This window comes from Quercus lobata, chromosome 6, assembly GCF_001633185.2.
Source record: "Quercus lobata isolate SW786 chromosome 6, ValleyOak3.0 Primary Assembly, whole genome shotgun sequence".
In the NCBI taxonomy this organism is placed as follows: domain Eukaryota; kingdom Viridiplantae; phylum Streptophyta; class Magnoliopsida; order Fagales; family Fagaceae; genus Quercus; species Quercus lobata.
In genome coordinates, this window is record NC_044909.1 from 1584394 (window position 1) to 1597396 (window position 13003).

At 34.8% G+C, this 13003-nt stretch overlaps 1 protein-coding gene across 3 annotated transcripts; it reads right to left on the reverse strand.

The window, feature by feature from the left end:
• Positions 1-380: 380 nt before the first annotated feature.
• LOC115994749 (DExH-box ATP-dependent RNA helicase DExH16, mitochondrial) lies at positions 381-12616 on the reverse strand. 3 transcript variants are annotated; one of them, XM_031118987.1, is made up of 17 exons: positions 12234-12596; positions 11245-11371; positions 10175-10296; positions 9891-10081; positions 9162-9302; positions 8793-8915; positions 6375-6452; positions 5768-5936; positions 5045-5157; positions 4797-4877; positions 4184-4249; positions 3957-4021; positions 3715-3760; positions 3513-3629; positions 1094-1185; positions 873-1017; positions 381-796 (listed from the first exon to the last, which is right to left on the reverse strand). In XM_031118987.1, the coding sequence occupies exons 1-16, from the start codon at positions 12298-12300 to the stop codon at positions 903-905; spliced, it is 1713 nt and encodes a 570-aa protein (XP_030974847.1). In that variant the 5' UTR covers positions 12301-12596; the 3' UTR covers positions 381-796; positions 873-902. The 3 variants fall into 3 exon arrangements, with proteins under 3 accessions (XP_030974847.1, XP_030974848.1, XP_030974849.1); XM_031118988.1 differs by having other exon boundaries at positions 11245-11368; positions 12234-12592; XM_031118989.1 differs by lacking the exons at positions 381-796; positions 873-1017; positions 1094-1185 and having other exon boundaries at positions 3576-3629; positions 3715-3785; positions 12234-12616.
• Between the last annotated feature and the right edge of the window lie 387 nt (positions 12617-13003).

The following is a 13003-nucleotide window of genomic DNA, read 5'->3' on the forward strand; positions in this document are numbered from 1 at the left end:
TAACTGGTCTAATATTACCAAATTCTAGGCATGGCCCAAAATGGGAGAGGCACCTAAGAACTAAATTTTACAGGACAGAACAATACAAGCACTGATGTTTCACTGAGTATATACTTTGCAAAATTATGTTGTACTTCCTGCCATGCCACTTTTGGTGGGATTTTGACACCAACTTCACAATAATGCTCACGAATGGATGTACCGGGTGCTCATCCATTATTCTTTGATCATGAAATTAGTCCTCCTAAAAAAAGGTCATGTTGCACATTTTCCTTGCATACTTTCTATTGTGGATCCTATGCTTGGATATTATACCAGATCAGATCTTGGCCAACTAAAATTGGTTCACTTCAATCTTCAGACGTCTTTACAAGTTTAAAAAGCGTAATTATTCAGTCAAATTATATCACATCGTAGTCAATAATATTTTTACATTATTGTAGTGCAAATAATACAATGATTGCCAAAGTAAATAATTGAATTAAATAATTTGAAGTAAAGGAATTTTCTTGAAGAGGTGGAGCTTCATGCTCTGTTTTGGTTGTTAATCAGTACAGGAGAAGTAAATACACAGACATAACAAGTTGAGGGTAAAGTGACTAAACTAAAAATTCAATTATCCTTCTCCTAAAAGCTTTTGAAGATCTAAGAGAAGGAATGACTGTATCAAGGAAAATGATGACTTTCACAAATGCTGTCAGATGTCTTTGGACAATTGAGAATTCATTCTTGTACATGGCGGTAACCTCCTTGCCCTTGGCCTCTGCCACCCTAGTCCTTCGAGGAACTCCTTAACCTACAAATTATTTGTAGAACAATAAGAGAGCTATCACAATAATAACTAACATACTTCAAATCCCAAGCAAACTCACAGGCTGCAAATGGCCTTTCTGTGAGGACTTTCACAAATGCTGTCGGATGTCTTTGGACAAAAGAGAATTCATTCTTGCACGTGATGGTAACCTCCTTGCCTTTGGCTTCTGCCACCCTAGTCTTTCCAGGAACTCCTCAATCAACCTACAAATTTAATGTAGAACAATAAGAGAGCTAGCAGATTAATAACTAACATACAACAAATCCTAAGCAAACTCACAGGCTGCAAATGGCCTTCTGTGATGACGCCAGCTCATGGTCTGGGAATGAATCCTCCAATCGAAAGCTCAACCAAACATAGAGATCCAACACCTTCAATTTTGGTACCAAAAGAGAAATTTTAGTAGCAAACCTACCTTATATAATAGTAAGAAAAATGAATTCTAGTAACATTTTTCTTGGAAGCACGAGTCAGAGAAAATGTGGTAAATTCAACTTCTGAGTTTGACAAAAGAATACTACAAATACATCTTGAATGACTATCAATGTATTTGCCTTTAAACCTTTGTCAATCTGGAAATCATTTCCACAGAAAACAAAATGTATACATCTACAATATGACATCAACTGCAGGAATGTAGACACTACAATGGCCAAATTACAAGTCTTCACCCAAATTTATTTGCAAAGTTTAAAACTTAATCAATGCAAAAAAATCCTATATTTTGGAAAAGTTTACCTCATAATCTTCCATAAATAACATGGAAATTAAGATCAGCTTTGTCAGAAGACAGCCAAATGGCAACCAGAAGCCGATTGTCTCCAAGATATGAATTCTAAGAAGAATATATATAGTAATGTACTTTGCACACAAATTAAAAGTATTTTCTTTCAATTTTTTTCTTGGCAAGTACATATTCTGCCAAGAGGGGGAAACAAAGGGAAAGGAACTGCCCAACTACATGAGTTCTATATGCGAGCTACTAACCAGCTACAGCTGCCATGTCCAACAATTTAGAGATATCATAAATTCAAAAGGAGATAAAGAAAAATAAAAATCCTCGATTTGAGGAAAGACAGAAGGACAACAATCATTGTAACACTGCCTTTTTGTATGGGAAGCAAGATCCCAACACCCTCAAAATCTCTACCATTGTGCTCATTCCATATACTTCATATTAGACAAAGAGGGCCATGAGCTCTAGCCTAAATGACAGCTCCTGCTCCTATAGGAATAGGATGGAGAGTGAAGTATTTTTTTTGATTAGTAATAAGAGTTTTATTGATACTAAAAGAACAATGTGTTTACGATTGTAAACTCACTGCCCTTGAAACAAAAACAATCAAATCATAAGGAAAGTCTAATAGAGATAAGGAATTCAGACAAGGAACTACAATGCGTAAGACCCCAAATATGAGACCACTCAAACAAAGTCATAGCAAGCAGATTCTTCAACAGATCTATAGGTCTCTCAATGTCCTCAAAAGTTTGGGCATTGCGTTCCTTCCATACTAACCACATAAGACATGCTGGTACCATATTCCAAACATTTGAAAAAAAAGATCCCAAACAATTCATCCAAGCGAAAAGAAGAGAAACAATTGTATTCGGCATCACCCACTGAACCCCAAACATAATAAGGACCTCATTCCACAAAGCATATGCAAATTTACAATGAAGAAAAAGGTGATCCACAGTTTCCTCATCACACCTGCGTAGACAACACCAATTAACAAAGGGCAGGTTCTTCTTAACAAGGTTATCTATGGTAAGAATCCCACCCCTAGCAGCAGCCCATAAAAAGAAAGATACCCTTTTAGGTACCTTAACACACCAAATGCTTTGCCAAGGGAAAGAAATAGAAGGGGCTTTCAATAAAGAAATATAAAAGGATCGCACATCAAAAACACCACTACGATTCAACTGCCAATGGAGAGTGAAGTTGTGTGTAACTAATGATTATAAATTAGGCAAAGGGACTATCCTCCGTGCTACAACACCCTAACCTTCTCCCTGACCCTTCCCAGCAACCAATACTGTTATTTATATATCTTTGCATTCTGCAATTAAACCAATACGAGCAAACACCAAAGCCACAATAGACTACAATTCTAAGCTGCCAAAAAGTGAAAAAGTATATGAGTAACCAACTCCCCTTATACAGCATCAGCTAACAACCTATGTCTTGATCAAATTATATGTAGTTAAAATCTAGAGCTTAAGTTCCTTGAAAACTAGAAATTACTCAAGTTCAATGCCTTCATTATCTAATTAATTCCAAACAGACAACAGATGTGCCTCACCTCCTGTTCTATCATGCAATGCCCATAATCATGATTAACTCTGATAATTCATTTCACTAATAAAACTGATGTACCTTTTAATTGCAAAATTATTCTTAGCCATTAAAATTTACTGATATCAATATGATAATTACTGTTTAGGTTCAATAAAATTGGTGGAAAAAAAAATTAATGCATATTTTAGAAGATTAAGGTCATTTGCAAGGTTCAATATAAAAATTTCAGATCCTCTGATGTCTATTTAGGCATTATGTAGTGTGTTTCTAAACATGCAACATATTAAAAGATTCCATCAATGAATGGAATTTTTCAACCAATGAAATTGGAAATTGAAAACCAGTTAATCTCCCCAGGATCATAACTGATGCTTAGAAAAAAGGATGTAGAGACTTTACCTTGTGTATGGATTCAAGCTCCTTGAGAGCAGTTTGTGTTTGTGGCACCTGAAGTGTCCCTGGTGTAAATATTTCTCGCAGCCGAACTATGCCTTTGTTTGCATAATTTTGTGCAAACTGGTCCACCATGAAAGACCATATTAATTCATAATTAAAAGCAAACATCGATTTATTTTTTTAAGATCTATATATTCAATCTTACCTGTGTAAGACCTTGAGATGAAATCTCATCGTCCATGTCAACTGGACTGCACAACACAATTATTAATAGAGCTGAAACTGAACAAGTTAGTGGAAAAAAATAAAAGTACCCTAACTTGCTCAGTCGACCAAGTTTTCAGTCTTAGGAGAATTCCACCAAGATAGTAATCACATTCTAGAAACTTGGGTAAACAGAAAGCCTGAAACAATTTTTGACCATTTCAAATGGACTAAAGATATTACCTGATACAGAAAAGGTACTTATCATGCAACCCAAGGGGCAACTCATCAATAACAGCAGCAACTTTCTGGTATCAATAATGTAATTAGGATCCAAAGTAAGAGTTGATCCAGGATATTACATAATTACAGGGATGAAAATACTTGACATTCATGGTTGCCAAGAACAAAGCAACATAATAAAAATGTTTCCCCTGATTGATGGGGAAGGGAGCTTGACATAAACGTACCAACATTTCTTCACAATCAGCAATAAAATAATTTTCCGATAATTTAGCGTTGTCTAGAAAGTGCTCCTGGAAAATTTAAGAAAAAAGGTCCTTTAAGTATCACACGATTGGAAACACATTAATATTATAATGCAGAAAAAAAAAAAAAAAAAATTCAACAAGTTTCAATTATTTAACAAACAGTTACAATTCTCAGCTACTTGATAGTATCCATCATAAATGTCAAACCCATTCATTGAGGAATTATGCTATTTTTGACAATCATAATTTGTTTATCTTGTTAAACTTTTTCTCATTTGCAAGGGGGCAAGAGAGTGAAGCTCCAACATTCAATAATCTCCACATAAACATAAATGATTCTTCTATTTTATTTTCATTCTTTTCCTCATCATTAAAAAAAACCATGATAAAGGTTGAATCAGCAACCCTTGGTATCACTTACGCAGATTACAGACACTTTTTTTTTTTTTTTTAATTGTTCTAGAAAATGTATTACTCAATAAATAGCTAGGGCATAAAGATTGATAGATATGAAACAAATGAGTAGATGACAGATACAGAAGATACCAAAAAAAAAAAAAAAAAAAACAAAAATGGTTGAATGAAAACCTACCAATATCTGATGGAGGCTATTTGTTGGGTGTACAAGTGAATACATATACATGAGATCGAAGGTAGGAAATAATCCAGCAAGCTGCATTGCAAGAGTTACTTCAATTAAGAAAAGAGGACACAACATAAAAATAAAAATAATTAAAAAAAAATTATACTAAACCACATAATTATCGTGTAATTAAAAAGAACTTAAGAGAAGTCAAATGCATAAGATGCATGAAGCCATTTCATTGATGGTAGAATAACCTCTAGCGTGGGTGATGGAGATTCAAGTGATGAATGAAGCAAGGGTAGATCCTCTGCATCTATACAAGTGACTTTACCAACAGGAAATTTTGATCCATACCGGCCAGCTCTCCCTACAAGCAAATCCAATAAGTCGTCTTGAAGCACTCATGAAGGATCCAAATAGACATCTCATTTCATTCAGAAGTAAGAAACCAAATACCAATAGGGGTTCCACAGGCCACTCTTTTCCATGGAAGAGCATATGGGGTGCAAGGGTCCCATGAAAGGTGACCCTTTTTGTGTGGACTGTCATGGGGGAGAAATATTGACAACTGATTTCATCAGTAAGAAGCACTTATTGAAAGTTAATTGGTGTTGTATATATAGAAGTGGGGAATCATTTGAGACAGATATCTGGTCTTTTGTTTTTGCATTTTTTGGATAGTTTGGGTGATGCAAAAATCTGTGATTGAGCTTAGGAAGGTTGACAAGGAGGATTCCAATGCGATAGGGTTACAAAGGTTTGGCAAGCTGTAACTCTATGTGTTACGAGGAATCTTTGGCGCAAAAGGAATAGGAGGACTTTTGATGGAGTTGAGAGACCTACTTTTGTAATCAAAGAGTTCCTTTTGAGGTCCTTGTATGACTGGATGACTGACAGTCTGATATGGGTACCATCCCCTTACAACCATGCTATTACTACCAAAACAAAATTCTAAAGTTTGGCTAGGATTAAGCTACCTGCAATTTGCTTGATTTCAGGTACCATAAGATCCCGCATCTCAATGCCATCAAATTTCTTCATGGTTGAAAAGATGATCCTGGAAATGTTCAGATTGAGACCCATCCCAATGGCATCACTAGCCACAAGAACATCAAAGTCACTGCTTGCATCATTGAACATTGTTGCCTGCAGTCCTAAAGAACATTTTAACTCAGCTAATCCTTAATCATCAAATATACTGACCATAAGAGAGAAAATTAAAAAAAGGGAAAAAAAAAAAAAACACAATAATCAACAGAAAAATGAGATGCACACAATATACATTAATATGCAAAGCAGTACATCAGGTAGAAGGTTTTCTATGTATATATATATATAATATTGAGGAGAGGAGATGTCATTTGAGCTAAAGAGAGGCGGAAAATAAATTTTGTTATTAATATATGGCAAACACATAACTCACTATAGGGAAAAAAATTATATGGAAATGTATAACAGAAAAAGGAAGAAAAGAGAAGAAAAGAACATATAAATGACTTCAATTGATAGTATACAGCTATTCCAATGAGTTAAGATTAAGTATAATTGAGGAAGAGGATTTCAGACACGGAGAGGAAGGCATACCTGTCTAGTTCGAGTCTCTGGTGGCAGCGAACCATAAACGACAGAACAAAGATGCTTTCCCCCATTTTCAATTTCCCTCTACAGTGGAGGAGAAGATACAAATGCAGTTTGACTAGTTAGTTTACTAAGTCAAACCTATATTATGTCACTTTTGCATAATATAAACAGAACTAAGAAAAGGGAAGGATACGGAGCTCCTTATGTCAAAGAATAAAACTCAATACATGGTATGTCTACAGCAACAAATATTGGAAAGTACATTTTCTTTCTTCCAGATACATATACTTCCTTCAGAAAGCTAAAGAGCAGAAGTATAAACATTAATGAGTAGAAGAACGTTTGATTGAAAATGACCCTTCAGTTCTTGAGTTAATAAAAGAGTTCTTCCAATTCGGTGGCTTGATCTCTTCCAGCAGCCTGAGCTCCTCCAGTCACCACTCTGACTACTTTGGACCTGCATCTTCTCCTTGTCCATTCATTGGACACAGATTCTGGGTACATACCAAAATACAAGCCTTTTGATAAAAAGACTAATGGAGGATGACCTAAAACAACTTGAAGCAGAGGCCATGGGAGAATACTCAGTTTAATTACATCAATAGCTTACACTGCTGCACAATATAACCAGTCTCCTCTCCTAAGCTAATAAAGTATGAAACTTACTTCTATGAAAAAACATACATTGGAAGATAGAAACTCAATATCTATTATCAATTACAATTCAAAACAAACCATAGTTTGATCTTGTTATTACTTTTGCTCATGACCAGTATCTTTTTTTTTTCTAATAATAAAATTTTATTAAGGCAAAGGAACTCTCTCATTTACACAGGATGTTAGCATAAAAATTATTGAGAAATGAGAAATACAATTGAAAATAGAACGAATCAATGAAATCTACAATAGAATGAGCATCACTAAGACACAAATCACTAGACCAGTGAAAAATTGATTGAATAAATAGCAATTTCAATTTCACCAACAAGGCTTCCTCGTCTTCAAAATCACAATGATTCCTCTTTGTCCAAAGTGTCCACAACAGGCATATGGGAACTAGATTCCAAACTAAAGAAGAGTGTTTACCAAACAAATTCCTCCATCTAGATAAAAGATGAACAATACTTCTTGGCATAACCCACTGAGCCCCAAACACCAAGAAGGCAAAAGTCCACAATGCATGCAACATCAGTCTACCAAAGTGATTCCTCTCTACATGAGATTGTCACAATTCAGAATCTTTCCCCAAGCTACCGTCCACACAAAGAAAGCAACTCTTTTCAGAGCCTTAGCACACCAAATACATTTCCAAAGGATGTGTATTACTCAAGCCTCTCAAGGCCTGAAAGCCTATTCAAAACTTCCAAACTTATTTTGAGACACCCTTTTCCATGCCTCAAACATGTGGTCTTCTATTAGAATTCAGGATTGCATTTCAAAAACTTACAATCCAGTGTTCCATTCAACCAGGCCCCATTACCAATATTAGCCCAAAGCCTATTCTAAACTTCCAAACTTATTTTGAGACACCCTTTTCCATGCGTCAAACATGTGGTCCTCTATTAGAATTCAGGATTGCATTTCAAAAACATACAATCCAGTGTTTCCATTCAACCAGGTAACACAAAATATTTCATGCCAGGTAATTCTACATTTTAGCTTGATTGAGCCTAGATCTTAGCAAAGTGATGCTAAACAAAAAGTCAAAACTAGGAAAGAAATAAAAGAACAAAAAGATAAAACCTAGGAGTCAGCAGGGAAGCCTGAGTCAGCACCAAGCCATTGAAAATTCCAACGAAATTTTATTTCATCAATCATAGATTTGTCTCCATTGGAGGATAGTAGCACACTTATATAGACTACTAGGACTAAACCCTATTCCCAATTAACTTGGGCCAAAGCTTAATTATTGAACTACAAATATACTTGACTCTAGAGAATTAAATAAAATACTAATAACCTAATTACCTAATAAGACCTAAAATAAATCCAGTGGACTGAAAGTAACAGCAGAAAGCCTGTGATCATCATAAGAATAGATGTTAGATCTTATCGTGGTTGGAAATTTGCTTTATTAAGATAAAAGACCCAAATCAACATAGCAACCAATTTTTAAATGATTTTGCACCTTTTTTTGCACGTGGTCATTTTATACATTTTTGCATTCATCCTTTTTTTCTCCCAACAAGTACATATATTTCATCTAAATACACCAAAAAAGGAAAGGAAAAGAAAAGATTATAAGATAGCTAGACAGATTTATGTTCACCACTAACATATAATCATAAGAAAATTTAAGTGAAAAAAAGAATGATTCAAGAAAAAATAATTGAAGCCATGTCATATGGGGTTAAAAAGAAAGAAAACACAAGCACAGAATGTAATGATGGCAGTAGAAACAAAAGATCAGTAATCACTAACCTTTAGCCTGTATATATTACGACGTGAAAAGGTTACAATGCAATCGCCTGTTTGTATATTAGAGAAGGACCCAAGAGGAACCTTCATTGGAACTAGAGGTGAAAGTCTCTCATAAAATTGAACCTACACAGAAAAACCAGTAACATGATACAGACACCACAAAACTAGCATGGAACTAAAAGCCACAAAATGGCAAATAGCCTGATTATTTAAGATGGATAACTGCAATGAGCCCATAAATATATTTCAAATTCAAGAAACGAAAAGATTTCATCTATGTAGAAGTAAAGTAGCATTAATGTATATCCTTTTATGAACAAAACACAACACGAAAAACTTGACTGATCATTACATAAAAAAGATTATTACCTCCACCTCATCACCAGTCACTCTCAACATTTCCTGGATGAGGGGGACAGCTGCTGGATCTCCACAAAGGTGAAGCTCATCAGCAGAGATTCCTAATAGAGCACGAGTAAATGAAAAACCTCTTGTCCTACATCCCAACATCTGTTTTTGGGGGGGGAAGGGGGAGGGGGAGGGGGAGGAGGAGGAGGAGGAGGAGATAAGAATATGAATATAATGACAATAACAACATAATAATCACATTCATAATTGCATATGCTTGGATTTTATAGAATGCATCAACAATAAATAAAAAGCCAAACAATCCAATAACTTGGGATTCACTGGACAACTATCACTTCACCAACATGCTCCAGCTAGGCCACATCTTCAAGCATATGAAAGCCATCATGATGTCAATGATATATAATTCTAATATAAGTATTGATATAAGATGAAAATAAGGATCAGCTTTATTAACATGAAATCCAACTCATTTAAAACAAAAATGCAAGAGAGGGGTCTTTTAAATAAATTATATGTACTTTGAAATTTTGTCATGAATATCTAGGCCAGACCCAGACCCTCCACAACTATGAACTTTAGAAACTAAATCAATTGCATTAAAGGTGCACTCCCACTAATTTCACATTTATATAAAGCATAATAATATCAATTCCATTAACAGAAGACAATTTTTTGATCTTTCTAAAATAAACAGACAGTAAGTCTCCAGATAAACCAACGACATGCCTGAATTTCATCAATAACGGCACATTGGTAGTCTGAAGTTACATCAGCCATCTCAACTGTCACAGCCTTATGTTTTGCACCATCAACCTCCTCTCTCTCTTGTCCTGTAATGAGATCACAAGGAACTTTTGCCTTGTTCAACCTTTTTGCCACCTCCCATGCTAACAATCTCAATGGACCACAGTATATGCCTGCAGAGTGATCACAGATACTTAACCGGTTTACTTACAGCTATGGTACTCCCTCTTAATTCTTCAACTAAGGGCATTTAAAAAGGAATTTACCAGAAGAACTTGACTGAAGTTGCTTCAGAGCATTGTGTGTTTTACCACTATTTGTGGGACCCATATGCAGGATAACCTTGCGATGTTTCCTTCTAGCATTTGGGTACCATGTATGAGGACGACTGAAATGGATCGAAAATTCCATTGTGAGGACTCTAAGAAGATGGTAAAAGTAAATATGGCATTCACAATTACCATAAGCATATTAACAAGAGTGACTGGGTTCTAAGATTTGATCATGGGAGAAAAACATTTGCTAGATCATTACAAAAAGGTTTGATCAAAATCCAAACTTATAAAAAAGTGCACACACCAACCAACAGTATTACTTTTACGCGCACACATGGGCATGCACACACTAAGGGGATCTAGATGGAAATGTGTCTTTCAATTGATCTTGCACATCAATTTAAGGAGCGAATTCATCTTACATAACCGAGATATTGGTGACAAAACCAGACCTATTCATCACCACAGAAAATTAAATCTCAGAGCAGAAAATTAAATCTCAGAGCAGAAAATTAAATCTCATAATATCTTGGGATTCAACAATGTAATGTATCCTACCGTCCTTAAACCCTTATACACAGTCCTGTGGTTATGAAAGAAACATGTCAACTATTCCATTAGATTAGATTTTACTCAATTTATAATATTTTTTCTTATCACCTGTTGCTAACTTGCTACCCAAAATCAAATCCGATAAAAATGGAATGACTGGGTCCAATTTTTGTTGTTTTTGGGAGGGTCCTGCAGTTCCGGCCTGACTTGAGTACTTAGTTATATATAAAACGATGGAAAAGACACTCTATAACACAACCAAGCAACATAGCAATTTATTTTACATATTTTTATACATTTATCAAATGTATAAAAGTATATAAAATCATTTAGTATGATACACTAAAGCAAAGGAAAGGGTCATGATATCCTAGTATTCAGAAATGTATTATGTAAGTCAGCCGATACAATTTTCAGGTACAAAACTATGCATATCAAATGCAAAAGTACTATTATTCTCCTAAGTGAAGACAACACTACTTCAGCATCTGTGAACCAAAAATTCTTACGTGAGATCTGTAAAGTCAAATTTTGTGGTACCAGTGCCACTGCTGAACTTTCTCGTTGCACCAACAAGGGTAACTAAAGCCTCAATTCTTGATTCCAAGTGCAGCCATCTGTGCTCCATATTTCCTGTTGCACAATGGAGAGAAAAAAAAGAGTAAGAAAAACTTAAAACAACAAAACTAGTTCAAACCCCACAACTAGTAATTTTGATGTAAAATAACTGAATAATTGATAGCAACATGTTAATGAACAATAAGGAAAGTTCATTATAACTAATAATATACATTTGAAGCTAAATAGCCACCAATTTATATATGTGATCAGTCCCATGACAGGATTAGGCTCCCTATGTTCATTATCTGATGATGAATATCTCTAAGCAATTCTTTAATGGTCTGAGCTAGATGAAACAAACATCTACTCAAGAATACACAAATTGAATTCAGCTCTAACACTACATTTACTGCTAAAATATCTTGCCCATGAGTAGGAAAATTTTCCAAATAATAAAATTAGAGACTTGGGCTAAGTTTATCGGTAATCCAAATTCACACTAACATACCTACCAATCAGGAAAAAAGAAAATAACCTATACAGCCCCAAAAGAACAAATTTTGAAGTCAAAATTTCTTTCTTCTAACCTTAAAAGGTCAACTCATATGATCAAACAGTTATGAAAGATTGAATTCCCAATTTCCAGACTTTTTCCCACATTTTCTCACAACCAAAACAATTTGTGTTTCCTAGTATTGCTAAGGATGTGTAGAAACAGACATTGAACTTCCCTAACATGGGTTTGCTTTTTCATCTCTAAACAAACACAAACTAAAACAAAAAGACCCAAAATTTGCTTTTCCTTTATATTTTTCCACACTTTCAACTAATTACTAAAACATCGGAAAAAACAAAAAACAAAAAACAAAAAACAAAACAAAACAAAGAAACCGAAAATTTCATGAAAGAAAATGAAACAAAGGTGTGGATGTCGAACCGTGAAGAGAGCGAGAAACAACACCAAGAGACGAAACTCTTCTACGAAATAAGAACGAGGAGGCCATTGCTTCTGAATTTTTTAGCAAAGATTGTCGCTTGAAGTAGTAAATGAAAAGCAAATTGAATATAAAAGTTGAGAGAAAACTCAAAAACGATAAGTGGGTGTGTCAACTATCAATGTAAGACATCGTATAATATGAAGAGGTATTGGAAAAGAAACAACATGCGGTGTTCCCTCGCTCGAGAACTCTTCGGCCTCGGAGTTTGTAGCCTTTGGTTTTCACGGTACTGAAAATATTCTCTGAAAATTTCTGGGTTCAAGTCCAGCCCAACAAAATTGAAGCAAAACCCATGAGGCCCCATGACCAACATGCTCCAACTTTAGCATTGGGGCCGAAGAGTGAAGAGGAAGAAGAAGAAGAAAATGTAAAAAAGAGAGCATAAAAGTTAGCCTAAGCTTAGCCCAATGGCTATTGAAACTAGCTTACTTTAGCTTTTGCTATAGTACTTATTGGGCCAATTGGGTTCCTCCGATACTTTAGATACTTCTTCATTTTCATTCAAATGCCTATTGTTTCAAAAAGAAACTTGTTTCCTTCTCTATTTTTTTTTTTTTTAATTTAAAATTTATTTTTGGTTCCTTAAATATGGAGTTGTTTGATTTTGGTTCTCCGATTTTTTAAAAAATGTAATGATTTCAGTCCTTTCAAATATTTTTGTCTATTTCTTACACACATGTTTTTTTGATTTTATTTACTTAAATATGAA

What these genes read in the sequence shown, in the direction of transcription:
- LOC115994749 (XM_031118987.1), bottom strand. Translation starts at nt 12,300, where the DNA reads ATGGCCTCCTCGTTCTTATTTCGTAGAAGAGTTTCGTCTCTTGGTGTT. An exon ending in CCGTTATTGATGAAATTCAG is followed by an intron (nt 9,303 to 9,890) that starts GCATGTCGTTGG and finishes CCCCAAAAACAG; the next exon opens with ATGTTGGGATGTAGGACAAG. An exon ending in ATAGCCTCCATCAGATATTG is followed by an intron (nt 4,250 to 4,796) that starts GTAGGTTTTCAT and finishes TAAATTTTCCAG; the next exon opens with GAGCACTTTCTAGACAACGC.